Raw genomic sequence first — 23,682 nt, forward strand, 5'->3', positions numbered from 1 at the left:
GGCGGACTTCACTGAGAGCGGCTATGTCGATGTCAAGTCTGAGGAGTTCATGTGTGATGAGGGCAGACCGACGTTCAGGTCGGTGGCTGTCAGCCTTGTTTAGCATGGTTCTGATGTTCCAGCATGCTAGCTTGAGTTTGTGAGCATCTTTTGAGGGGGAGGATGTGGAGGGAGAGGACGTGGACCTGTCCTCGGGCCTGCGCAAAGGAGCTTTTAGGTGGAGTGCAGTGTGCGCAGTACTGGCCCCACCCTTTACACCCATGGTTCGTGTGCCGTGGCCAAGCAAGCTGGGACATGGCAGCGAGGTCCTTGGGTCGTAGGTTTTATATCGGAGTGGCCTTCTCCTATGCAGGTTTCTTATCCGGGCTGGAGGGGCCTGCCTCCCCTCCTAGGTCGGACCATACCTGGTTGCAACCAGATACACAACCAGACATAATACACATACAGACAAATCGTACATGTGCAGGCCGAGTATTACTTTCTATTTCAGCGTATAAGTTGTGAAACACAAAAACAAAAAATGGGGGTTGACCTATATGCCGAATATACTTTTGAGACCTTAAATTTGGCTCAAAATCCAATCCGTGCCGAGTCGGAGTATAAGTCGACCCTTGAAAAACAAAAAAAAAAACGACTGCGACAGATTTTTATTGAAAACAACACAATTAGAACCCTTCAAAGTCACTCTTCTTATCATCGTCTGAAGCAAAGATGGCAGCAAGTGCATCCATACTCGCACTGTTTAAACAGTCATCATGTGGGTCCCAGTGTATCTGATGAGGCGGTTGTAGCTTCATTGTCAGTGTCCCACAATAAATCATCTTCCATGCCATCAATTACACAAGAAATAACCACATGTTTTAAACTATTTTTTCATCATAGTTCTACTTTAACTTTGTCCAATACGTTGAGTACAAAGTTACATAGCATATCAAGTGATGTATCGTGCATTGCTCCACCTTTCGTAAACAACTTACCTAGACTCGACATCTATATATTCCACTCCTTGCACACATGGTCTTTGAATGGTTTGTTCAAGCAGACATCGAGAGGTTGCAATATAGTCGTCAACCACCCAGGATAGGCGCCATTTAAGAATTATGTAGTATTCTCAGTTAAGTGGTCACGAAACATATCCCAAACTAGCAAACTCTGTTCTTTGCGTAAACCACCTGTTCCACACATTGTCTATCCATAGTTCTACCCCATTTTCATCCATAATTTTTCATGAAAATGTACAAAAAATACCTGCAGGGAATTTTATTTTCGGTTTAATTTTGCATTTGAAGATTACCGTGGGTCGTAACTTTGTCCTGTGGCCATGCATGATAACACCACGGTAAACCTGGACCTTTCGTGGCCTGTCCTTCTGGTTGCACAGTTTTAACACCTTTCCATTCCACTGTTCTATTGCCTATCATGTCAAAATTCCTGGGGGGTTTGTCCATGTTTCTGATTTTTGCCAGTTCATATAATAAAGTGGTGAAAACTTTATGATCAAGATCTTTTGGTAGTTTTTGTGCTCTTTTTGGGGTTTTTTTTGGTGTAGTACCAAATTTTTCCTGTTCATGAAACAATTGCACCAGCTTATTGAAGCCTCAAAATCATCACTGAAGTCTGGGTGCAGCTTGGCCCGCTACACTGCAAATGTTCCTAATTTGGGTGACTAGCAATTTTGCAATGTGATTTTCCAACTCTGCCCAACGAGTGATTCCTTTTCTCAATGAGCATTGCCTTTTTGGTATTTTTCTTAGTCTTTTCTTTCTTCCTCCAATCTCTTACCAACTTTTCATGCACATCCAATTTGCAGTAGCAGCTCAGTTGTTGGTTTTCTTGACCATTTCTATCACCAACTTAAAGCTCGCTTCATATTTTTGTCATGTGCTATGATGTGTCGATGGACCCTTCATGATAGCAATCACCTCCAGCCAATGTCCAGCAGATCAATTCGCATGATCTATTGGGGGGGGGGGGGGGGGTCGATGTATATGTTGATCAGTGGCCCATCTCGGGTATCATGAGCTTTGAGAGTTGACAGTCCACCTTAGGCAGCCAGAAAATGGGGTCAGATATACCATAAAACCCTTAAACAGAGCACCTCCAGCAGCCAGAAAATGGGGTCAGATATACCATAAAACCCTTAAAATTAGGCTGAAGGGTGGGGGAGGGTCAACCTGTACACCAAAATATACCACATATCTATAAAAATAAATACCAGTAAATATCGTTTTGTATAAATGAGAGTCTCAGATGCTTTGTGTCAGTAGTTTCTTTGGTTGTTCAGCAGTCTCACTGCCTATGGGAAGAACCTGTTCCTTAGCTTGGTGGTGTTGGCTCTGATACTCTGTGCAGGATGGAAGGGGTCCTCAATGATTTTGCGTGCTGATTTTCTAGCAGTAAATGCTTTTGGTACTTTTGGAATATCAGCACTCCTTTTTCTCAATTACTTTCCCAAGTACCAGAAGAATGTGGAGGTAAAATGTAGAGGATATTAATATAAAACAAAATCACAACACCTCATTAGACAGGAAGGTGCAACAATGTCTACACTTCCTAAAGAGGGTGAGGAGGGGATGTCTACCAGCCCCCCCTTAACATTTTACAGGAATACAATTGAGTGTATCTTGTCCGGCTGCTTCATTTTATGGTATGGTAGCTGCAAAGCATCAGACCAGAATTCTAGATGGAGGATAACTAAGTGAGCAGAGAGGATCTCTGGAGTCTCCCGTTCCTCTATAAATGACATTTACTAGGAGCATTGTCTAAAGTGGGCTCAAGGAATTGTAGAAGACATTTTCCATCCAGCGCACAGTATCTTCAACCCATTACTATCAAGAAGGTACGGGAGCACCAAAGTCAGGACAGTCAGCCTGCGGAATAACTTCTTCCCGCAGGCTGTTAGACTGATCTTCCTGTAATCATGTGAAGCACCTCAAATATTTATATTTATTTTGATTGTGATTTATTTACGATGTACACATTGACCACCGCCAGTGGGCTGATATCGCCTCAAACCGTGCATCTTGGCGCCTCACAGTTCGGCGGGCAGCAACCTCCTTTGAAGAAGACCGCAGAGCCGACCTCACTGACAAAAGACAAAGGAGGAAAAACCCAACACCCAACCCCAACCAACAAATTTTCCCCTGCAACCGCTGCAACCGTGTCTGCCTGTCCCGCATCAGACTTGTCCGCCACAAATGAGCCTGCAGCTGACGTGGACATTACCCCTCCATAAATCTTCATCCGCGAAGCCAAGCCAAAGAAAAAGACAGTTTTTGTATATACACCATGGTTTATTATCATTTGATTGTATGTGTACAATCAAATGATAATGAACTTGAAAATTGGGATCACAGTTCAATTTTTGGTCTTGTAAACATACACAACTAAGCCTGGTGTTTTTATCAGCCACAGTCTAAAATTATATTTTAATTGCTGGAATTTTACCAGTGTTCTCTTTCCCTAATTAATTTCATTCATAATTTATATATATTGTACATCAAAGTTTAAATCTTTGTTCTCTGGATTTTCAGATTTTTTTTGCTTTATGGACAAAGTTCTGTGCTTCCAGACATTAATGCATGAAATTAGCAAATGGTGATGATTCGAGTGACTCTGACTGCCTGTTTAGTAACTCAGTGGCGAAGTTATTTTGACTAGTTATTTTAAAACTCATCCAATTCATATGGACAGTGCAAGTACACATCTTTTATTAGTTTTGGTTATCATTTTAATATTGCTCTAATAGATGCTAGAAGCTAAAGAAGTTGTTTTGAATTTGGCTTGCATTACTCAAATTGGGCATGGACTAATTAATGCTTTTTAATTGCACACAAGCATATTCTTGAAAAAAAATGTTGAGCATCATCCCATTTTGTTCTGAGACATTTCCTCAATCTTGATATTTAAAATTGACATAGAGTCAGCAGCTGGCACCTGGTACTACATATGTGTGGTACAAAGAGCATTCGTAGGACTGCACTTGGGTTTAATGAATAGCACTGTTTGTATTTTTTTAAGGAGATGCTTGGTATTTTCTGCATGGTGATATTTTGCTGGATGAGAATTTGGGGTACTTTTTAAACAAAATCTGAAATGCCAGATGGTCCTCTGTTAACTGGAAAGGCTGAACTTGTTTGCTTTGGTGCCAGTGCATGCAAGATGAGATGCAGTTTGAATGTTTTCACTATTCAAAAGATTTTCCTGTAAAAGCCCACTTTCCAATGTATGCAATTATTTCTATAGCAGCACTTTAGAAATGTCAGACACCTGTTATTTGCAGATAAATGTGTAGATTATTTTTGGGGTATAAATACAAAGCTGGAGAAACTCCGAGGTCAAGCAGTGTCCTTTATTTGGCAAAGATAAAAATACATAACCAACGTTTCGGGCTAGAGCCCTTTATCAAGGCATGGAAAAATGTCGGCAGGCATCTGAACAGAGTTGGGGGAGGTGTTGTTGCAAAGGCTGGAAGTGATAGTTGAAGGGAGGGGACGGCAACAAGCAAGGGGAGGTGTACCCAAGCTCCTCGAGGGGGCCAAACTGAGGCCTGGAATCGGAGCTCAAGATGGTGTACCTGAGATCCTTGCGGGAGCCAATTATTTTTGGGGATGTTTCTATACTTTCACCTGAAAATTGTTTTTTCAGCTGTGACAAAAATAGTTCATGTGGTGTGGATTAGAGGTCAATTAATTGGCATACAATTGGGTTATAGTGAATTGGGAAGAACATTGAAAACCTAAATTAAAGCTTAAATTAAGTAATTTTATATAGAATACAGGAGCCAACTGACCTGGGTTTAAATTTTTTTTAAATCTCTGAAGATAGCTGGGCAGGTGATTAAAGCTTTTCTTTCAAAGTGGGAATAAGATGCGTCTTTATGAAAGCATGGAATGCGACAGCTTGGGGGCTATATTAAATTTTTGACCCACAGATTACCTTTAATTTGGAGTAGAGTGTACTTTGGGAACTGAATGCGATGAAGATGCAGAGAATATTATCAGAGACGAGAAGCTATGCAAGAGGAAATTGATCTTTGGAAAATTATGAAGCGTTTTGATGGAACTGTTTTTAAACAAAGACAAATTTAAATTGGCAGTGAATGGCATTTTTTTTCTGGTATGTTCTGAAATGCACTTTCATCTGTAACATTCCAAACAAATGTGTGCTATACTAGGGAAAGAGTGGAGCTGTGCAGTTAATTGTATGGTTCTTTCAAAGCCCTGTCACAGATAACCCATGCCTTTTGAAAGCCACCTATGCCATCTTCAAAGATAGGAAATTGAAAACAATCCTTATCTCTATCTTGTTTGACCATGCTTTCTATATTCAAATAACAGAAATGAAGATTGCGTTATGCTCCAAAGCTAGCTATATTCAAAATTTTGGTTTTACATTCTGATGTGTTCACTGATCTGTTAAAATTTCAAAGATTGTATTTTTGACAGTCAGTGTTCATTACGTGGTGTAGAACCATAGACCCTGTTTCTGCGCTGTAATGTTCTTTGGCCCTTCTAGTATAATGTAGAATTTTTTTAAAATTCCCCACCAATGGTGCTTTATTTTTATTTATTTAATATATGTCTTTTATTTTAATCCAAGGTGGCAAAATAATTTTGATCTATTTGGGAAAACATTAATGCAATTTCCACTTTTAAACATGATGTGCTATTTTAAAGTTGTGACTTCATGTAGTGAAACTTTCAAGATGCACATTTGAGAATAATTTGTGGTTAATGGTGGAACTTGGCTCCATTTTCTCAGAATATGGCAGATTCATTTAGTTTCTTGCATTAAGGTATATTTGAAATCAACTTAAAAAGAATCAAGAGTAGAGAGTGCATTCAGTTTGAAGTCGGTGTATTCAACACGAGTTAAAGATTTGTTTTGTGCAATCCATTCTGTACTTGTGATTTTCTATTGCTGGCTTAAATTGCATAGTGCTAAATGCATTGTGAAATCTTATCTGTAAAAAAAACGATGTAAGGATTATGTCTGAAAATGAAAACTACTTGAATTTGTATTCCAATCTTTTCTTCTTTTATTTGGCTTGGCTTCGCGGACGAAGATTTATGGAGGGGGTAAAAGTCCACGTCAGCTGCAGGCTCGTTTGTGGCTGACAAGTCCGATGCGGGACAGGCAGACACTGTTGCAGCGGTTGCAGGGGAAAATTGGTTGGTTGGGGTTGGGTGTTGGGTTTTTCCTCCTTTGCCTTTTGTCAGTGAGGTGGGCTCTGCGGTCTTCTTCAAAGGAGGTTGCTGCCCGCCGAACTGTGAGGCGCCAAGATGCACGGTTGGAGGCGTTATCAGCCCACTGGCGGTGGTCAATGTGGCAGGCGCCAAGAGATTTCTTTAGGCAGTCCTTGTACCTTTTCTTTGGTGCACCTCTGTCACGGTGGCCAGTGGAGAGCTCGCCATATAACACGATCTTGGGAAGGCGATGGTCCTCCATTCTGGAGACGTGACCCATCCAGCGCAGCTGGATCTTCAGCAGCGTGGACTCGATGCTGTCGACCTCTGCCATCTCGAGTACTTCGACGTTAGGGATGAAAGCGCTCCAATGGATGTTGAGGATGGAGCGGAAACAACGCTGGTGGAAGCATTCTAGGAGCCGTAGGTGATGCCGGTAGAGGACCCATGATTCGGAGCCGAACAGGAGTGTGGGTATGACAAAGGCTCTGTATACGCTTATCTTTGTGAGGTTTTTTAGTTGGTTGTTTTTCCAGACTCTTTTGTGTAGTCTTCCAAAGGCGCTATTTGCCTTGGCGAGTCTGTTGTCTATCTCATTGTCGATCCTTGCATCTGATGAAATGGTGCAGCCGAGATAGGTAAACTGGTTGACCGTTTTGAGTTTTGTGTGCCCGATGGAGATGTGGGGGGGGCTGGTAGTCATGGTGGGGAGCTGGCTGATGGAGGACCTCAGTTTTCTTCAGGCTGACTTCCAGGCCAAACATTTTGGCAGTTTCCGCAAAGCAGGACAATAATGCTGGAGAAACTTGGCAGACCTCACAGCATACATCGAAGGCAAAGATACAGAACTTTGGAGACTGTGAGACCAACAGAGTTCCTCCAGTATTTTTTTGTGTTTGCTAAAGTCACAGTGTCTGCAGACTTTCATATTTTATTTCAATATAACCTGGTTCGGATTATAGTATATTAGTGTGACCTGAATATTGTTGCCTTTCACTGATTTTGATTCTTCCCTGATGTTGCCTTTAAGGCAGATTTCAGATTTATAGCAGTTTTTAAAATGTATGTCAATAAAATGCAAAGGATCATAGGAGCCTTCTCATTGTTATACAGAATAGCTGTAAGCCAAACATACCACAGCCTGTAAGTACAATCGGTAGTTTACCTATTTGTTTCTTTCTTTTCATAGAGTGCTTTGAAACTTGCTGCACAAGTTCAGAGAGGTAGATACAATAAGCAATGTTATTTGACAAAACTCCTAAAGATACCCACTGTTAACTATAATGATCTTATTTATGCTCTCCTTAACAGTGAAAGTGTTATCCGAGTGAGACCCTTCCCACTCCGTTGATCATCGGTACCGAAAGTAATTGCTTTCCCCAGCTGTTAAACCACTCAACATCTACTTCTGAATTGCCTCTGTACTTCTCCAATAAGACATGGCAGGACCTGTGCCAAGCAGGGCCAGAGTTTACACTGATGTGAATACACACAAACCAAGAGAATACTGGGATTATGAATCTCACGTGGTGGAATGGGGGTAAGTTTGTTTAAAATGGATTGTTTTGAATGTTCAGCAACAAATATAGGATGGATCCTATTTTTTAAAAATTGTCTTTTACAATCTAGGGACATTTTGATTTGTTCAATCAATTTTTGAATGTTATGATCTTTTAAATTATTTTTTTAGTGTAGGTTCTATGCATTTGTTATCTTTGGTAGTGGAAGGACTCCTTTGATGTGTTGGGTTAAGTCTTACCCATCTGAGAAGGCAATGTAAGATTTCATCTGAAACCCAAAAATTCAGGAGATGTGGCAATTTGATGGAGAGTCAGAAAGCTCTGTTCAATCTCTGGAGGATTGTTTAACAACTTTCTAACTCAAACACGAGAGTTAACCACTGAGAAAATGAAACCTTGAAGCAATTGTGACATTTAAAAATTGTATGGTTGAAATAGTCTTTCCTTGCATTCTGTGACAGCATTTATTGATTGCTGAGTTATTCTTGTGCTTCTCCATATACAAGACCTTGAATAGCTGGAACGTCTGTGAAGGTACTTCCACATTGCTTTGGGTCAGGTTCCAGAACTTACATTCAGCAATGATGAAGGACTGGTAGTGTATTTCCAAGTAAGGATCATGTACGATTTGGAAGAGCACAGAGTTTGTGGTTCCTGCTGTTTTTGGCCTTCAAGGTGATAGAAGTCTTCGGTTGGGAGGTGCTGTCAAAAAAGCCATGGCCTGGCGCTGGAATACACCTTGCAGATGGTGCACACTGCATCTTGGAAAATGAAAATAGTAAACTTTGCAGTTAGACATTCTGTTGAAAATGTAATCAGCTATCCTTGTGGGATCCAAAATTAACACAGACATTTTAATTTGTGTGGTCACTTTAATTGTATTTCTTTTCTTTTCCATGTTGGCATGGTTATTTTCCTAATATACATATTGTGATGCAGCACTCTTGGTCCTCACAGTATGTAACCACGTGCTTCAAAAAATTTGTTTTACTTTGAGATCCGGTGTTCTCAGGACCTGGCATAAACCACTCCTCTTCCCTCTTCTCTGCTGAGAATGTGGCCAAATTTCTGCCCTCCCTACTACCTCATTGCAATGCTTGGAATCTGGTGTTCCCAAGAATGAATTATCCCATGCCTGATATGGACGCGGTCGCCTGTTTGGGCTCGTGTTGTGTGATTTGGGCATGGCAAGCAAAGCAACTGCAGGGTGCTGAGATGGGAGGCTCAGGGCTGCACTTTGGCAAGTACTGTGAGCATTTCTGAAAACTGCACAGCTCTCTCCAGCCTAGAAAACTCTTTCGTAATAAGCACAATGTTGTTGGCTATTGAATTTGTTACCAGAGAAATCTCTAGGCTAGGGAGAGGTCTGCAGCCAAATAGAGAGACGGAGAGATGGCAGCAAAAACAAAATGCTGGAGAAACTCAGCTGGTCAAACAGTGTCTTCTGTAGCAAAGTTAAAAATACATCACCGACATTTCAGGCTTTAGCCCTTCATCAAGGTTTGGAATCATTTTGCCAGCTGTCTGAACAAAAGGAAAGGCAGGTGGGGGCAAAAGCAAAAGATGAAAGGTGGAAAAGGGAGGGAGGAGACAGCAGTGATCAGGAGGAAGAGAGATGGGTGAGTGGAAGGGAAGGGAGAACTGGAAAAACTAGAAAAGGAGAAGGGGGGGGTGGTGGAAGGCAAGCAGGTTAGCAGAAAACAGAAGTTGATGTAATGCCATCTGGCTGGAGAGTGCCCAGATGGAAAATAAGGTGTTCTTCCAATCTGTGGGTGGTCAGGTGAGAGTTAGCAGCTTCCATTATATGCAGCAGGAGATGGTGAGAAAAACCATAGGATCTGGACAGCCTGTCATACATGAATTAGGTGCTACCAGTGCACAGCAGTGGTCTCACTTCTCACCTTGTGAGAGTACAGCTAATAGCCTGATATCTCTGCTAAGCAGCTGCACCACTCACCAGCAACTGGTATGGGTGGTCACAGTATCTTCATGCAGCATTGCTGTCGGTGATGCATCTCTCTAATATAATGACTCTTAAGTGTTGATTCCATTAATGTAAAGGAAGGTATCACTATAACATTGGTTTGAATAGATATACTGATATTGACACAAGATGGAGGGGAAGTGTGATTAAAGATTTGTTCATATTTAAAGGAATTCTAACACACCACCTCAAATAGGAGGTGCTGCAGAGAAGGAAAAAAGTGATTCACTCAGATACATTGAGCAAGTACTCCATATCAACTTTACTGACTTCACTATTACTGAAATTGGTCTTCAGCACATTTGACTTGCCCGATATGGTATCCAAAACTCTCTGAGAGCATGGGATACAATATGCTTGCTGTAGCACTAAAAAAAATTGAAATCTGGAATTTGCTGGACCTCTCGGCAAACTGTGATGCAGTTGCATGCTGACAATGTTGCAATATGTGACAATGTAGAAAATGTTGCATGATGTCTTGTTCTCAAAAGCAGAACAAATCCAAAGTGTTCATATCACTCAATTGGTCTCCTCTCAAACATCAGCAAAGAATGGAATTTGAGAGTGTTATCAAGGACCATTTACTCTCCAGTAACCTTTGCGCCAGTGCCCAGTAGGTTTTCACTGGATGACTCAGCTACACGTTATCACAAACTTGGTCCAGACATGGATCAAAGAGCTGGATCACAGATGAATTGCGAGTGACTCCCCTTACTGTCAAGACAGCATGTATGAGTGGCATTAAAGATCCATGACACAATTGAAGTTCATGGGGATTAAGGAAAAGCATTCCGATAGTTAGAGTTCTACCTTGCTAAGCCCAGTATCTGAGACCGTCTTCAGCACTTCCATCACTGAATGACCTTTCAATACAAGGTCAGAATTGGAAAAGTTCAGTGAATACATAATATAAAAAGTAGTAATGGTTGTTAAAACAGTTTGCTCTTCAGGGCCCAGCATTCTATTAGATAGTCTCATTGATCTTAAGTATTTTCCTGAGCTAACCCCCCAATAATCCTGATTTCAAATCGATTCTCTCTCAAGTATACACAGTAACTTAGTCTCCACAGTCTTCGATGCAGTTTGTTTCATCTCTGCTTGTACAACAAACTTGCAATTCCAGGAAAACTGGTAATCTTTGCAATTGATTGAAAAATTTATACTTTCACTGGTTGGACCTAATCATACCCACCCTTCTAGGAAGTTGTTCGTTTTCTTTTGTCTGAATTCAAACTAGTACATCTCACCTTCTAATACGTACACAGTAATTTTCACAATTTTTTCAGTAGCTCGTAGTCACTGAAACCTTTGCTTGTGGTGGAAGGAATAATTGTTTGGGTTGGTGGTGTGCTAGCCAAGAGAACCACTTTATCCTGGGTAGTCTCAAACCTCTTGAGAGTTGTTGGAGCTGGCAAATGGAGAGTATTTTTTCCACACTCCTGAAGTGTGTATTGGAGAGATAGTGGAAAGGCTTTGAGGTGTCCAGAGATAAATTGCTCACCATATAATATCCAGCCTCTAGGAATGGTTTGCCTCATTTTCTGAAGAGTTGCGAATTGAATGCATCATTGTAGAATGGGTGTCAAACATCCTACATCTGACCTTGTGAAGGATGAAAGGAAGTTTATCCTTGAATGATGGCTACCAATAACTGCTATAACCTCTCCATAGCCACCTCAAACAAAAAAGGATGCAGGTCATTGGGTCCAAGAGATTTATTACTTTTCTGTTTCTTTTAGTATTAGTTTTCAACAGATGCTAATTTCTTTCAGCTTCTGCTTTATTCTAGACTTGTAGTCTTTCATTGTTTCCAGGTTTTTTGTAACTCCCATGGGGATATAGCCAAACTATTTGTTAAATTTATCTGCCATTTCCTTGTTTCCCTCATGATTTCTCCTGTTTCAATCTTGCACAATCTTAACTCTGCATCCATAATCATTGGTAAATGAAGTAATGTGCCCCTGCCTGCAGCATGACCCAGGAAAAATGGAAACATGAGTGAATAAGGGGCCAGTACTATTTGTGCCATGCAGTGAACATCTCTCACAAAGAACAACTATATCTGCCCACCCCTGACATTCAGTGGTATGTCAGGAGTGTGATGGCATACTCTCCACTTCCCAGGTTGTGTGCTATTCTAACAGTGCTCAAGAAGCTGAACAGCATCCGGGACAAAGCAAACTGCTCATCTACCACCATCCCTTTCACTTCTTGCTCCACTGTCGCACATGTTGTGGTATGTACAAAATGGATTGTAGTGACTTGCTCGAATTACTTAACTAATCACCTTTATCATTGAGATCAGCAATGGTGACTTGCCACCTTCTCCACAAGAACCTTCATTGATAGATAGTAAAGATTGATCTGATTTGCTCTGATCTATTTTTCAGGGAATGTAGAGGTTGTAAAGTTATTTACCTAGAAATTTTAATATTTACAACACGGTAGAAGCCCATTTCAACCATTTAAACATGTGCCACCCAATTTCACCCAAATTAATCTACAACACCATTCGTTTTGGAGGGTCAGTGGAAACTGGAGGACGTGGAAACTCCTTACAACACTGGATTCAAACTCGAGTCGCTGGCACTGTAACGGTGTTGCACTAACTGTACCTCATTCGAGTTCAAGAATTCTCTCGTACAAGTCTATTACACCATTAGACATGTCCATTGTTCACTTTTGAGTTTATCCCTGTAGGTTGTTGAAAGTATTTGAAGAAGCTGGACTATTGCAGTCTGCATTTTTTAAATATTCCCTGGCAGTAAAAAGCATCCTAATTATTTTTGGTTTCTAACAAAAAACATGTCACTTAGTTATCTACTAAGGATCTTTTGAAGTATGCTAAACATTGTTGTCAGCCTTCACCTGGGAGCCAATTTGTTTTTCTCTGATATGAGTTAGTGTTACATTTTTATTATATAGCTCAGTCCTATGGGGGGCTTTTTATCTGTATTAGTTAATCATGTGTTTAAAGTTGAATGATTTTCCATTTTTATATTTTCTCATATGGCCTAGTTTTTTTTTCTCCATTTTGCCAGCCTTTTTATTTTCACATACCTGACCATTAATATTTTATGTATTTTGGTATTTTTGTACTTGGATGTATCTAAGAAAGCATTTGGAGCATTTCATTTGACATCCCATTACACATTCTGATTACTCTCAAGTCTGGCCTGTTATATTTATGCAATTTAAATCCAATATAAGCTTCCTCCAGAACGTATAGTGCAGTGTAAAAAGAGCAGGTTTAGTGACCAAAGCAAAAGTGTTTTCAATTATCATGCATTTTGTTTGCTTTAATACTTGAGTGCATGATTTTATTGGCTTCTGATTTTAAATTATTGCAGTTTTTTTTTCTGTAAATGATCTTTTGTTGTGTCCCAGTTTGGTTGATTTAGATTTGACAGGGGAGGAGGATAAACAAAAAGGTGGGGGGGAAATTGCAAGGACAGGTTCATGGTTAGGGGTTTTGTAAAACTTAATTAAATGTTACCTTGACACTTTTGCAACAGCTATCTCTACTTTCATCCTTCTCCTTGCCTCTCCCCAACCCTTGCCCCCTGGATCCATCTGCCTCTATTTTCCTCTGTCCAATTTCATCGATCATTCACTGTCTGAATCCAAATCTTGACTGCCCCCACTTGGCTCCACCTGTCCATCATTCTTCACCCCTCAATTCACCCATCACCTATTGGTCTTGTTCTCCACACTTTATTCTGGTGTATTTTCTCTACCTGCTATCTACCAGTCCTGATGCAATGTCTGGATTCATTGTGGACCAATTTCTCTCTCTCTCCCTCTCTTCACCCCCAATCCCATAAAGGCTATTAACCTGATTGCTTGAGCAATTTAGTTTTATTTTCATTCAAATTCTCGCATCTGCAGTCTGTCTCCTTGATATTTTTGCTTCTCTGATCAATTTGATTGTTATTGGTTTGGGTGCCATTTTAAGATTTTAGCATAGAATTTAAATTGGTTCTCTAATTCCATGATAGTGCAATGCTGAGGTCAGACCTTAAACTCAAGGTTTCAGCCATCTACTAATTTCACCCAAAAAAAACTTCATCCGAAAATAAGTTCTCCTGTGGCTGAGGCCAAAATTACTCTTTAAAAATGTAATTGTGGGTTCTTGCTGTGAGAAAACTAATTGCCTGATCCCAATGATCACTTTGGTTGTTTAGAGGACTTGAGAAGTTGAGTAAATTTGTTTATTATAGATGAGTAATAGTGGCTATGGATGGATGTCAGTGTTTGGTCCTGAATGGAAAATCTTGTAAAGCAGGGACTGTGAAGCATTAAAATTTTGATGTTTTGGCTAAAGCAGCACTTGGTGATTTTAAAACTGATTTTTTTGTCCCTTTTATAATAATCTCATACTCAATCTAGGGAATATTCTGTTTGCTTTCCTTGCTGATTACTAATCCTTGAAGAGAAGCAAATGAACTATTGAATGAATGCATAATTTTCAGTCAAATTGGAATAATTTTGGTTTGTGTGAGTTTCTTATGAATTGATTAATAGAACAGAAATTCCAGAGTAAAAAGGCTATTTTTCTTTGGCAAACAAATGATAGAGGAACTCAGCAGGTCGGTCAGCATCCATGGGTAGAAAAGGTTGGTAAATGTGAAAACACATTGCTGGAGAAGCTCAGCAGGTCAAACAGTGTCCTTTATGTAGCAAAGATAAAGATACATAATCAACATTTTGGGGTTGAGCCTTTCATCAAGATACCTTGATTGCAGGTGATTTGAATAAAATATCTGAGCCATTAATATGCTGTCACATCTCATTTGCTGTTGGTCACTAATGGCAAATGTTGCTGGCAAACTGTAATATGGTGCAGACTCATACTTGTGCACAACTCTGTAACCTAATGCTTGTGTGGGGTTTAGTTCCTTCGTAGAAATTTACAGACTTTCATCTTAGTCATTCTTGAAGCTTTATTAGCTAATCAAAGCAATGTGTTTATTCATCTTCACTGGATATGTTTAGGGTTAACGTCAGTGCTTAGGAGTGAGTGGCACGGTTAGTGTAATGCTGTTACAGTGCCAGTGACTGGCATTCAAATACGGCAAAGTTTGTACTTTCTCCTTGTGTCTGCATGTGTCTTCTCTGGGTGCTCCAGTTTCCTCTCACCATTCAAAGCATGCTGGGATTGTAGGTCATTGGGCTGCTCGAGCTCGTGGGCCGAAACGGCCTGTTGCTGTGCTGTGTGTTTAAATATAAATTTAATGACTAGAAATTTGGTAAAAGGCACTTTGAGTCATCAGTTTTATAAACATTGTTATTCTGAATAGCTTTTATTTAATGTGTAACAAATTATTACAACAGTGGAAGCTTAGCAACATTACTATATTTAGCATTGCTCTGCACTTTTTTGAGTCGATTTTATAACATTCAGGACTTTGAATGGTAGAACAGTATCTGAATTGTTTTAAATGAGGTATAGTTTGAATGATCTGAAGAGCACGTTACCTATGGCACAAGTAAATCTGAGGAATAAAAACTTTTTTTAGTTTGGAGAAAAAATTGGCCTTTAAATACAGTGCTTGGACCTTGTAATCAGCAGCAGGAGGCAGACGAGAGACAAGAATAACTGTTACTTAATTATCAGGCACTGAAAAAATGGTCCAGGAAAAAAAATATTCAGAATATGCTTGGCCTCCTTGTTAGGAGATATGGAATTTTTTTTTTAAACATCCAAGTTATTTCTGTCTTGCAATTAATTAAACCATGATGTTAGGATCAGGTTGTTGTGAGTTTGCCCCACTCTAGAAAATTGAGAAGAACAATCCAAGCTGCCACTAGTGCAGTTTAAGGGAGTTTGTTGGAAATGTAACTGTTGGAAATGTAACTTTTAAGAAATGTTAAACTAAGGTCACAGCAGAACTACATGGGTCCCATTGGATTGTTTTAAAAAGGTCTTGCTTTTGAAATGTAGTTGTTAAATGCAAAATCTATTTTATGCACAGCAAATATATTTGAATATTCTAGTTGTATCTAAACTTGAACTGGAAAGCATGGGAGCTCCTGTACTTGCATTTGAAATGATTCCATGGTAACTTAAATTCACCTGAGACATCTGATAGGACCTCAGTTTTGAACCTCTTCTGAAAATGGCACCTCTATTAATAAATCATTCTGTCACAGGAGTGTCAACATGGTTAAGGAAATAATACAAGAACAAAGCAAGAGTAGTCCATTTGGCCCTTTGTGTTTGCTCTGCCATTAATTAAATATTTAGTCTGCCACTTTCCTACTCTAATCCTATATCCTTTGAAAACCTCTTCACCTGTTTCCTCCTCCTCTTCTCCTTCCCCTCACACTTTTTTTATTCAGGCATCTGTTTTTCCATATTCCCGATGAAGGGCTCAAGCCTGAAATGTTGATTTCCTATTACATCCTATGGATACTGCATGACCTGTGAACTTGTGTATTGCACTCAACCCTGGCATCTGCAGATGTTGTTTAATTTCAGTGCTCTTTCTTCCTTTCATAATGTGAAAACCCATATTATAATGTGCAACCCCAGTAAAGAACCTGTATTAACTTTCTTTTACATATATATTTGTAGAGACTCTTATGGTATCTTTTCTCATAGGCTTCTTGTATGCTATTTTACAATTCCTTGTTCCTTTATCTGCTTTTTTTTTAAAAAAACTGCAATCAGGTCATTCTCTTTTAATTTAAAAAAAAAATTTTTAGACATTCTGCATGGTAACAGGCCCTTGAGGCTTAAGAGCCCATGTCGCATAAATGCACCAATTAGCCTACAAACTCAGTACGTTTTTAAAGAGTAGGAGGAAACCCACACAGACCTGGGGTGAATGTGCAAATTCCTTACCGATAGCGTCGGATTCAAACAGTGGTCACTGGTGCTGTAAAGCTTTTCCTTGATTGGAAATTATCTTTAATTTCCTTACACTTTTCTACTTTTTAAAAATTGTTTTGAAAGGGGTATGTACTACCTGGCAGCAATGTATTAATGCAAAAATTGCTTCTTTATAGTCATACATTTTATAATGTCATTTCTTAAGCCATCATAGGCAAAACCTGCATTATGCCCTTGTTATTTGTTTTATTTGGATTTTAGACTCTGGCTTCAGATTGAATTTAAATCACTTTAGACTGTATAAAATTCATATTATGATCATTCTTCCCCCAAATCCCCTTTACTACCAGATCTCAATCCTTTTTCATTATCTGAAATTGACTGTTCTTTTGTTGGTTCTTCAATATACTGATTTTAAATTTAAATGTTTTAATTTTTAAAAATTTACATGTACTCCATTGTAACAGGCCATTTCAGCCCACAAGTCCATACTGCCCAATTAACCTGCATCCCGATACATTTTTGAACGGTGGAAGGAAACCATAGCCCCTGGGGAAAACCCACTTAGACATGGGGAGAATGTACAAACTCCTTACAGACTCCAAGGAATTTGAACCCTCATTCCGATTGCTGGTTATGTAAAAGCATTGTGGAAGGATGTGTCTTATTCTCCATAACTTTATCCAAGCTACTGTTGTTGATGTTGTTCCATCCACCTCTGTTTTCCTGATTTACGCTGTGCATTATACTATTAATGTTTACGGGCCTCTCATATTCCCAGTGTATTCTCTCCTTCCAATTTTCTTTGATCCACCCAAGTTTATTCTATTTCTTGATTTTCTGAGCTCGGACTCTTCCTCTCTACTGCCACAAACTATGGCTGAAATGCTAGCTTGGACTTCAAAATGTTACTTGTGTGTAGGGTTTGATGTACTTTCCTCTTCGATTGTATGGCCTGTCCATATTTATCTTTTTTGTTTTAACCCATTATAGTAAAAAACCTGTTATCCAAAATTCAAGCAACTGACAAAAAAATTGCAGAAAATAAATGAGTAAAAAATGCACGCAATTTCAAGCAACTGGAAAATAATTTATTCAGCATCTACCCATCCCCATAGGTGCTGGATACTTGGGGTTTTACTGTACAGGTTTCCCCCACTATCCGAAAGTAGAGCATTCCCATGAAGCCTTTCATTAGCTGAAATGGTGTAAAGTGATATAGGAAAATATTTTGAGCATTTCCAGACCCAAATAACACAAAAAACAAAAAAATTACATTCTTTGGCTTGGCTTCGCGGACGAAGATTTATGGAGGGGGTAAAAACATATGGTAAAAGCAGGCGCGATATGATCAATACGCAGCCTATATAAATGTCTTTATTTTGTTCACGATTGAAACACTTAATTAAGTCCAGTTTTACGTTAAGCATAACACCTTTATGAGCTCTCTTTAGGCTTTACTGATACCTTATGCACAAAATAATGAATGCACAAAATAAATTGAGATAAAGCACAGATGCTCACACAGTTCAAAGCTATGGCAGCTTGATGTTGAGTGTAGTTCCTGTGGAAAGAGCTTGGTGAGACCACTCTTGCTGCTCTGGGTCCACGCTGCCTCTATAATAGCTCACTGCAAAACAAACGCTGAATGTTATTTTTGAGAAAATCCTCTGGATTCTTTCGGCTAGCGAAAACCAGTACTAATGTTGGTCTTGTGTAAAAGTGAAGTGGCATAAAGCAAACTTTTGAAAAGCAGGGGATACTTGTATTTTGTCTTGAGTAGAGAGTTGGGCAGGTATAAAACATTATTAAACTCGAGCCAAAAATAGAAACAACCATCCCAAGCCATGTGTTAATTGGGATATACACAGTAGTTTGCCATGAAAATTTGTTTGGAGGGAAAAAAAGGATGCAGAGTTATTTATTTTGTAAATTCAGCTTTGATCACTGGTAATATGCAAGTTGCATGCTGTAAATTTAGTACTAAGGCACAATTGATCTGCATTGTGAAGATTAGTAATTTGCTACTAAATGATCAATTGAAATGAATCGCATTAAAAATTGCATTTAATTGCAACCATTCCTGGTGCAATGCCCTGAAGCAGTGAAAACCTTCAGTCATTTTGCTCATATTAAGATACTGCAAGCACCAGTGAGATGAATAACTTGTGGAATAAGTGATAAATATTGCCTTACTCAGTCAAGGACCACTACTTCTTTTCAAAAAGTGTTATTAGATCTTAAGAAACTGTGTTCTGAATCTTCATTAGCCAGGCAGAGAATAGGCAGACCTCATTAGGTCAGGCAACATCTGTGGACAGAAATGGTCAGTCACTGTTTTAGGTTGGGATCCTTTATGGAGGCTAATGTTACTCGTATGAAAGAAAAAAGGCCCGGGAAGTGATAGGGTGTTGGACAAAAGCAAGGAGAGATGGAGATGCAGGTGGAGGGAGAGACCACCGGGTGGGGGCACGGAGAGAGTTGGAGAGGAAAGTAAGAAAATTAATAGGCACAGAAGAGATGGAAATATCAGCATTGTATAGAGATATTGATTACCTAAAATGAGAAGAATCGATGTTCATGCTGTTTGATTTAAGGAGGAATATGTTTGTGTTCAGCATGGCAATGATATTCAGTCTTGCGCTGATGCAGAATTTTGGTTAATTTATTGTACCCAGAGTTCTTGGTCACTGATCCAGAGAAAAAAGTTCAATTCCACTATGGCACCCAGCTAGATTCTAGATTAAACGACATCTAAAGATTAAAAACGAATTTCAGTAACGGTAGTCATGGAGCTGTCGGAAGATTTGGTTCTCTAATGTTGTTCAGGGAAGAAAATCTGCTCTTTCTAATGTCTGAATAACTTGTTACTTCAGAATGCTGGTTATCGCTTAACTGCCCCTCAATTTAGGAATATTTTTGGGATGGACGACAGATTCCAACATTGCCATCAGCATTCATATCCCATCGAATGAGTTTAAAAAGTCTGGGGTTCAAGTGAGCATAATACCACAAAGTCAACTGAAAAACATTAGTGACTATATTGGGATTTGCAGTTATGATATGGAAATGTATGAATTCATGAATCTTGGAATTGTTGCAGGGTGGTGATTGTAACTGCCAAGCAAAAGTGATTGAAGCATGGAGGGATAAATAGTTTTTAGATTTGGATGGTTTGGATGTTCACCAGTCTAATGCATCATCTCAACTGGAGTTTTGCTCAGAACTTGACAACTTTATTTAGTCTTTTTAACCTTTCTTTACCCCAGCAGATTTTTTCATTTTCAATTTGGTCTAATTTTGTTTTTTTCATGGTAATTGTGGGGAAAATAAAATTGCTTTAGCATAAATGGGGACTCTCTCTCTCCTGAGCTCTTGTTTTCCCACCCAACTTCTATTTAAAAGTATAGTAGTTCCTAACTTGAGGAATGACTTGAAGGTTCGACAAAGCACTGGTGTTTGAGGGGAAGAAATGGAGAAGAAAATAGTCCGTGCAAATCCTTTGTTATGTGAATCCTCAGGATCTTATTTTCAGATCAAAAATCATGGCTAATACTAGATAAATAGAGAAACTGTGGGAAAGTGGAGTTGATGTAAAAGATGAGAGTAATCCAACTGAAAGCGGTATGGCCTATTTCTGCTCCCAGTATGATTTTCAAGCCCTTATTTATTTTGATTCATTTAATAGGCAAACAGTTTGCTTATGTATTTGATGATTGACCAACTTAGAGCTACATGCAGAGGAGAATTTTAATGACCTGAGAGTGACGCCCTCTAGTGGGCATTGGCCATCTTTTAAATGCAACTCTCTCATTCCAGGAATCGGGAGAGAACATTTTTATTGTGCACTTCCTCTGAACCCTCTCCTCCAGACGATGAGGTCAAAACTATGTAGTACTTCTCTTATGATCATTCCACTAACTGCAACTGAGAATGTTTTTCTATCCTTTGATTTTTTTTTTCTCTCTTTTTCTGTGTTGTGGCATATTGTGATAATTTATACTATTGGTGTATCTTGTGTACCTGCATAGCTACAGCAAGAAAGAATTTCAGTGTATCTGTACATTGTTCTTGTGATGAGAGTTTGTCATGTAATCGCGTAGGCTGTGATGTGTATAAGACTAAGCAACTGCACAGTTATTGAACAATTGTATCTCTTGTGTCTCTCAACTGCTTTCCTTTCTGTCTAATGTTCAACATTAGTTCAAAACTTTCTGCAACTAGTTGAGACTGAAGTATATAGAGGTAGAGAGAGATCTTGATTAATTTCATTCATTTCTTTGGCTGCTTATTGAAATTGGATGTGACAGGAAGACATACCATTTTACCTTGATTCATCTTCAGTCAGAATTCTGTCTAAAATTTGTTTATTTTTGGTTTAGCGTGCATTTCTTGTTTCCACGTATTCAGCATTGTACTTTCACTTAATGCATTCCTTGACTACGTACTGCAATCACAGCATCTGCAGACTTTCGTGTTTCACTCTGTTTTGAACAGCAGAAAACAATTGAATTGAAATCAACAATACCTATCATTCAAAGTCATGTTAATGTTAAAATTAACCATTTCTTCAAGGCTTCATGCACACCACTGAGCCATGCCTCTCTCATATTTCAAGAACTCCGTTCTTCCAATCTGTTTACCTGTTGAAGTCACTGCCATTTCTGACAATGAATTTGTCATTGACATCAATACAAAGTACATATGCACCTCAATTCATACTTGCTGCAGCCAAACAGGTACTTTGTACCAAAAAAACCCTAGTTCCATTGTATACATTACATTATTTCAGAGAGAATATAAAAGATGGATAGATATTTACAATTACAGTAATTTTTTTTAAAAACAGACACCTTTTTGTGGTGGAGTAATGTAGGGTAGCAAGGAAAGGTTCAAGAGCCTTTAGCCATTACAGGAAAAAAGCTGTTCTTGAACCCTGAGGTAATTATCTTCAAGCTTCTGTACATTCTTCCTTGGGTATTAGCAAAAATAGTTTGTGACCCAAGGTGATGGAGGTCCTTTATGATGGCTGTCTTCTTAATGCAGTACCTCAGATCAGTGTCATCACTGGAAGGGACGTTGCAGCCTTTGATGGATTTGGCAATGCTTGCTACCTTCGGCATTCCGGGCACTTGAATTAGCAAACCAGACGATGATATTACCAGTCTTTCCACAGCAGTTTCCACAATACACCTGCAGTGGTTTGATAGAGTATTTGATGACATGTCAAATCTCCTCAGACTTTAGAAAATAGAGGCACTGGTGTGCTGCTTTCAGGAATACATTGATGTGCTAGCTCCAGGAGAGGTCTGATATGTGGACTCCCAGGAGCTTGAAGATACTAACTCTATGGCCCATCAATGCAGACAGATGGGTGGTTCCTCAGCCTCCTTAGTACAGTTGACATTGAGATCAAAATTGTCTGGCACCACACAACCAAATTCTCAATCTTCATCCTGATCTCTGATGCATTTACCATTGTTTAGCCAACAATGGTTGTGACAACAGCAAATTTTTCAATTGCATTGGCTACATAGTCATGAGTGTAAAAGGAATAGAGCAAGGGACTAAGCGCACAATTTTGAAGTGCCCGTGTCGATGGTAAGCGAGAGGGAGGTGATATTGGATGCGGAGTGACCTGCTGAGTTTCTCCATCACTCTTCTGTATTACCTTCCCTTTCCATTACTTTTTTGCTGATTGCCAGTCTTCAACCACCTTGGACCCCAATTTGCACGGCCCTTAAATACTTTGTCCTTTCCCTCCTTTCTGTCTGGTAAAAGGTAGAGGAAACTAGTGAATTGTGTGTGGAGGATTATGGGGTTAATCAATTCTAACAACGTTTGGATTTGGCTTTTTCACTTTTTAAGACTTTTATTTTAGTAATTTTATTCTTATAACATTGTACAGTTTAGATGGAATTGCAGGGGGTGACTCATAACTTGTCCTATATGCAGTCTTTCTTAAAATAGATTTCTAGTCTAACCAACTAAAAATAGGGAGGAGTAAATGTTTCAAGCTACTGTTGTGTAATCAATATAAGTATGTTTGTGTATATATAAATATACACTGACTGCATAATTTCCAACAAATTCATAGCAGATAGGTTAGAATGATCAATATTCTTTTTAGCATGCAGTAATTGTAATGAAGTGTGTACCAAAGAGGTTTCAAAACAGTATGCTTACATGGGATAGAGATGCTTAAACACTACAAATCTCCCTCAGCAGTCTCTTCCAGCTTAGACTGAAGCCTTATCACTAATTGTAAAGTGTAACTATGTCATCCAATTGAGGCTCTTCATTTTCCTCCATCTGAAAATAGCCTTGTAAAAAATGCAGTTCATTTAAGTACTTGCTTGTGGATCAATAATTCCTCACTTTCATTTGGCCCTTTTTTTTGTGCTATCAATATTTGATCTGTTCAGATTGTTCACCTAACAAGTTCTTTTTGGATGGGGAAAAAAATAGCATTGTCTAGTCATTTGAATAAAGCTATTTTAATAAAGGAATGTTTTTTGTCATTAAAAAGTTACTCAAGTACAACTCAAGCAATTGTATTATGGAGGAATGAAAGGCAACAGAATGTACATGTGAACCACAGATTAAGGAGGATGGCACACGATTGTCAGATGTCTCATTTAATACTGAAGTCTATATTAAATGCAGATGCAGTTATTGAAGTAAAAACAGAATACTGGAGAAACTCAGCAGGTTATACAGTGTACTTTGTATGGCAAACATAAAGATACATATCCAACATTTTGGGCTTGAGTCCTGTCATGGTATGAGCAAAATGTAGGCAGGTGTTTGAATAAAATGGTGGGAGGGAAGGGCATGGAGGAACATAAGCCCACAGGCAAGAAGTGGATAAGGGAAGGTGCAAGAGAAAATGGGGAGGGGGAATAGCTCTGTGAATGGAGAGGGAAGATGTTAAGAGAGTTGGAGGAAAGAAGACAGGGATAAGGAAGAGGGGAAGAGTGGGGAATGGTCAAGCAGAAACTGGAGAAGTCGATATTAATGCCATCTGGTTGGAGAGTGCCCTTATGGATTAATAGGTGTTGCTCCTCCAATTTACGGGTGGCCTTGGTTTGGCAGTTCATGAGGCCGTGGACAGACATGTCGGTTTGGGAGTAGGGCGCAAAATTGAAATGGTTG

At 39.2% G+C, this 23,682-nt stretch overlaps 1 protein-coding gene and 1 long non-coding RNA gene across 11 annotated transcripts in view; one reads left to right on the forward strand and one right to left on the reverse strand.

The window, feature by feature from the left end:
• LOC138735840 (casein kinase II subunit alpha) overlaps positions 1 to 23,682 on the forward strand; it is a 60,925-nt gene that overhangs the window by 20,815 nt on the left and 16,428 nt on the right. For 6 of the 10 annotated variants that reach the window (XM_069884331.1, XM_069884330.1, XM_069884337.1 and 3 more), the window contains one exon: positions 7,500 to 7,728. In XM_069884331.1, coding sequence (XP_069740432.1) covers positions 7,628 to 7,728 — 101 coding nt within the window. In that variant the 5' untranslated portion in view covers positions 7,500 to 7,627. Of the gene's footprint in view, positions 1 to 7,377; positions 7,412 to 7,499; positions 7,729 to 23,682 lie in introns of all 10 variants that reach the window. The other 4 variants (XM_069884332.1, XM_069884334.1, XM_069884336.1 and 1 more) reach the window with 1 other exon arrangement.
• On the reverse strand, positions 14,796 to 21,927 carry LOC138737459 (uncharacterized). The gene is made up of 3 exons (XR_011340939.1): positions 21,381 to 21,927; positions 18,052 to 18,157; positions 14,796 to 14,903 (listed from the first exon to the last, which is right to left on the reverse strand). It is a non-coding gene; the product is annotated as an uncharacterized lncRNA (long non-coding RNA).

This window comes from Narcine bancroftii, chromosome 6 (assembly GCF_036971445.1).
Source record: "Narcine bancroftii isolate sNarBan1 chromosome 6, sNarBan1.hap1, whole genome shotgun sequence".
In the NCBI taxonomy this organism is placed as follows: Eukaryota; Metazoa; Chordata; class Chondrichthyes; order Torpediniformes; family Narcinidae; genus Narcine; species Narcine bancroftii.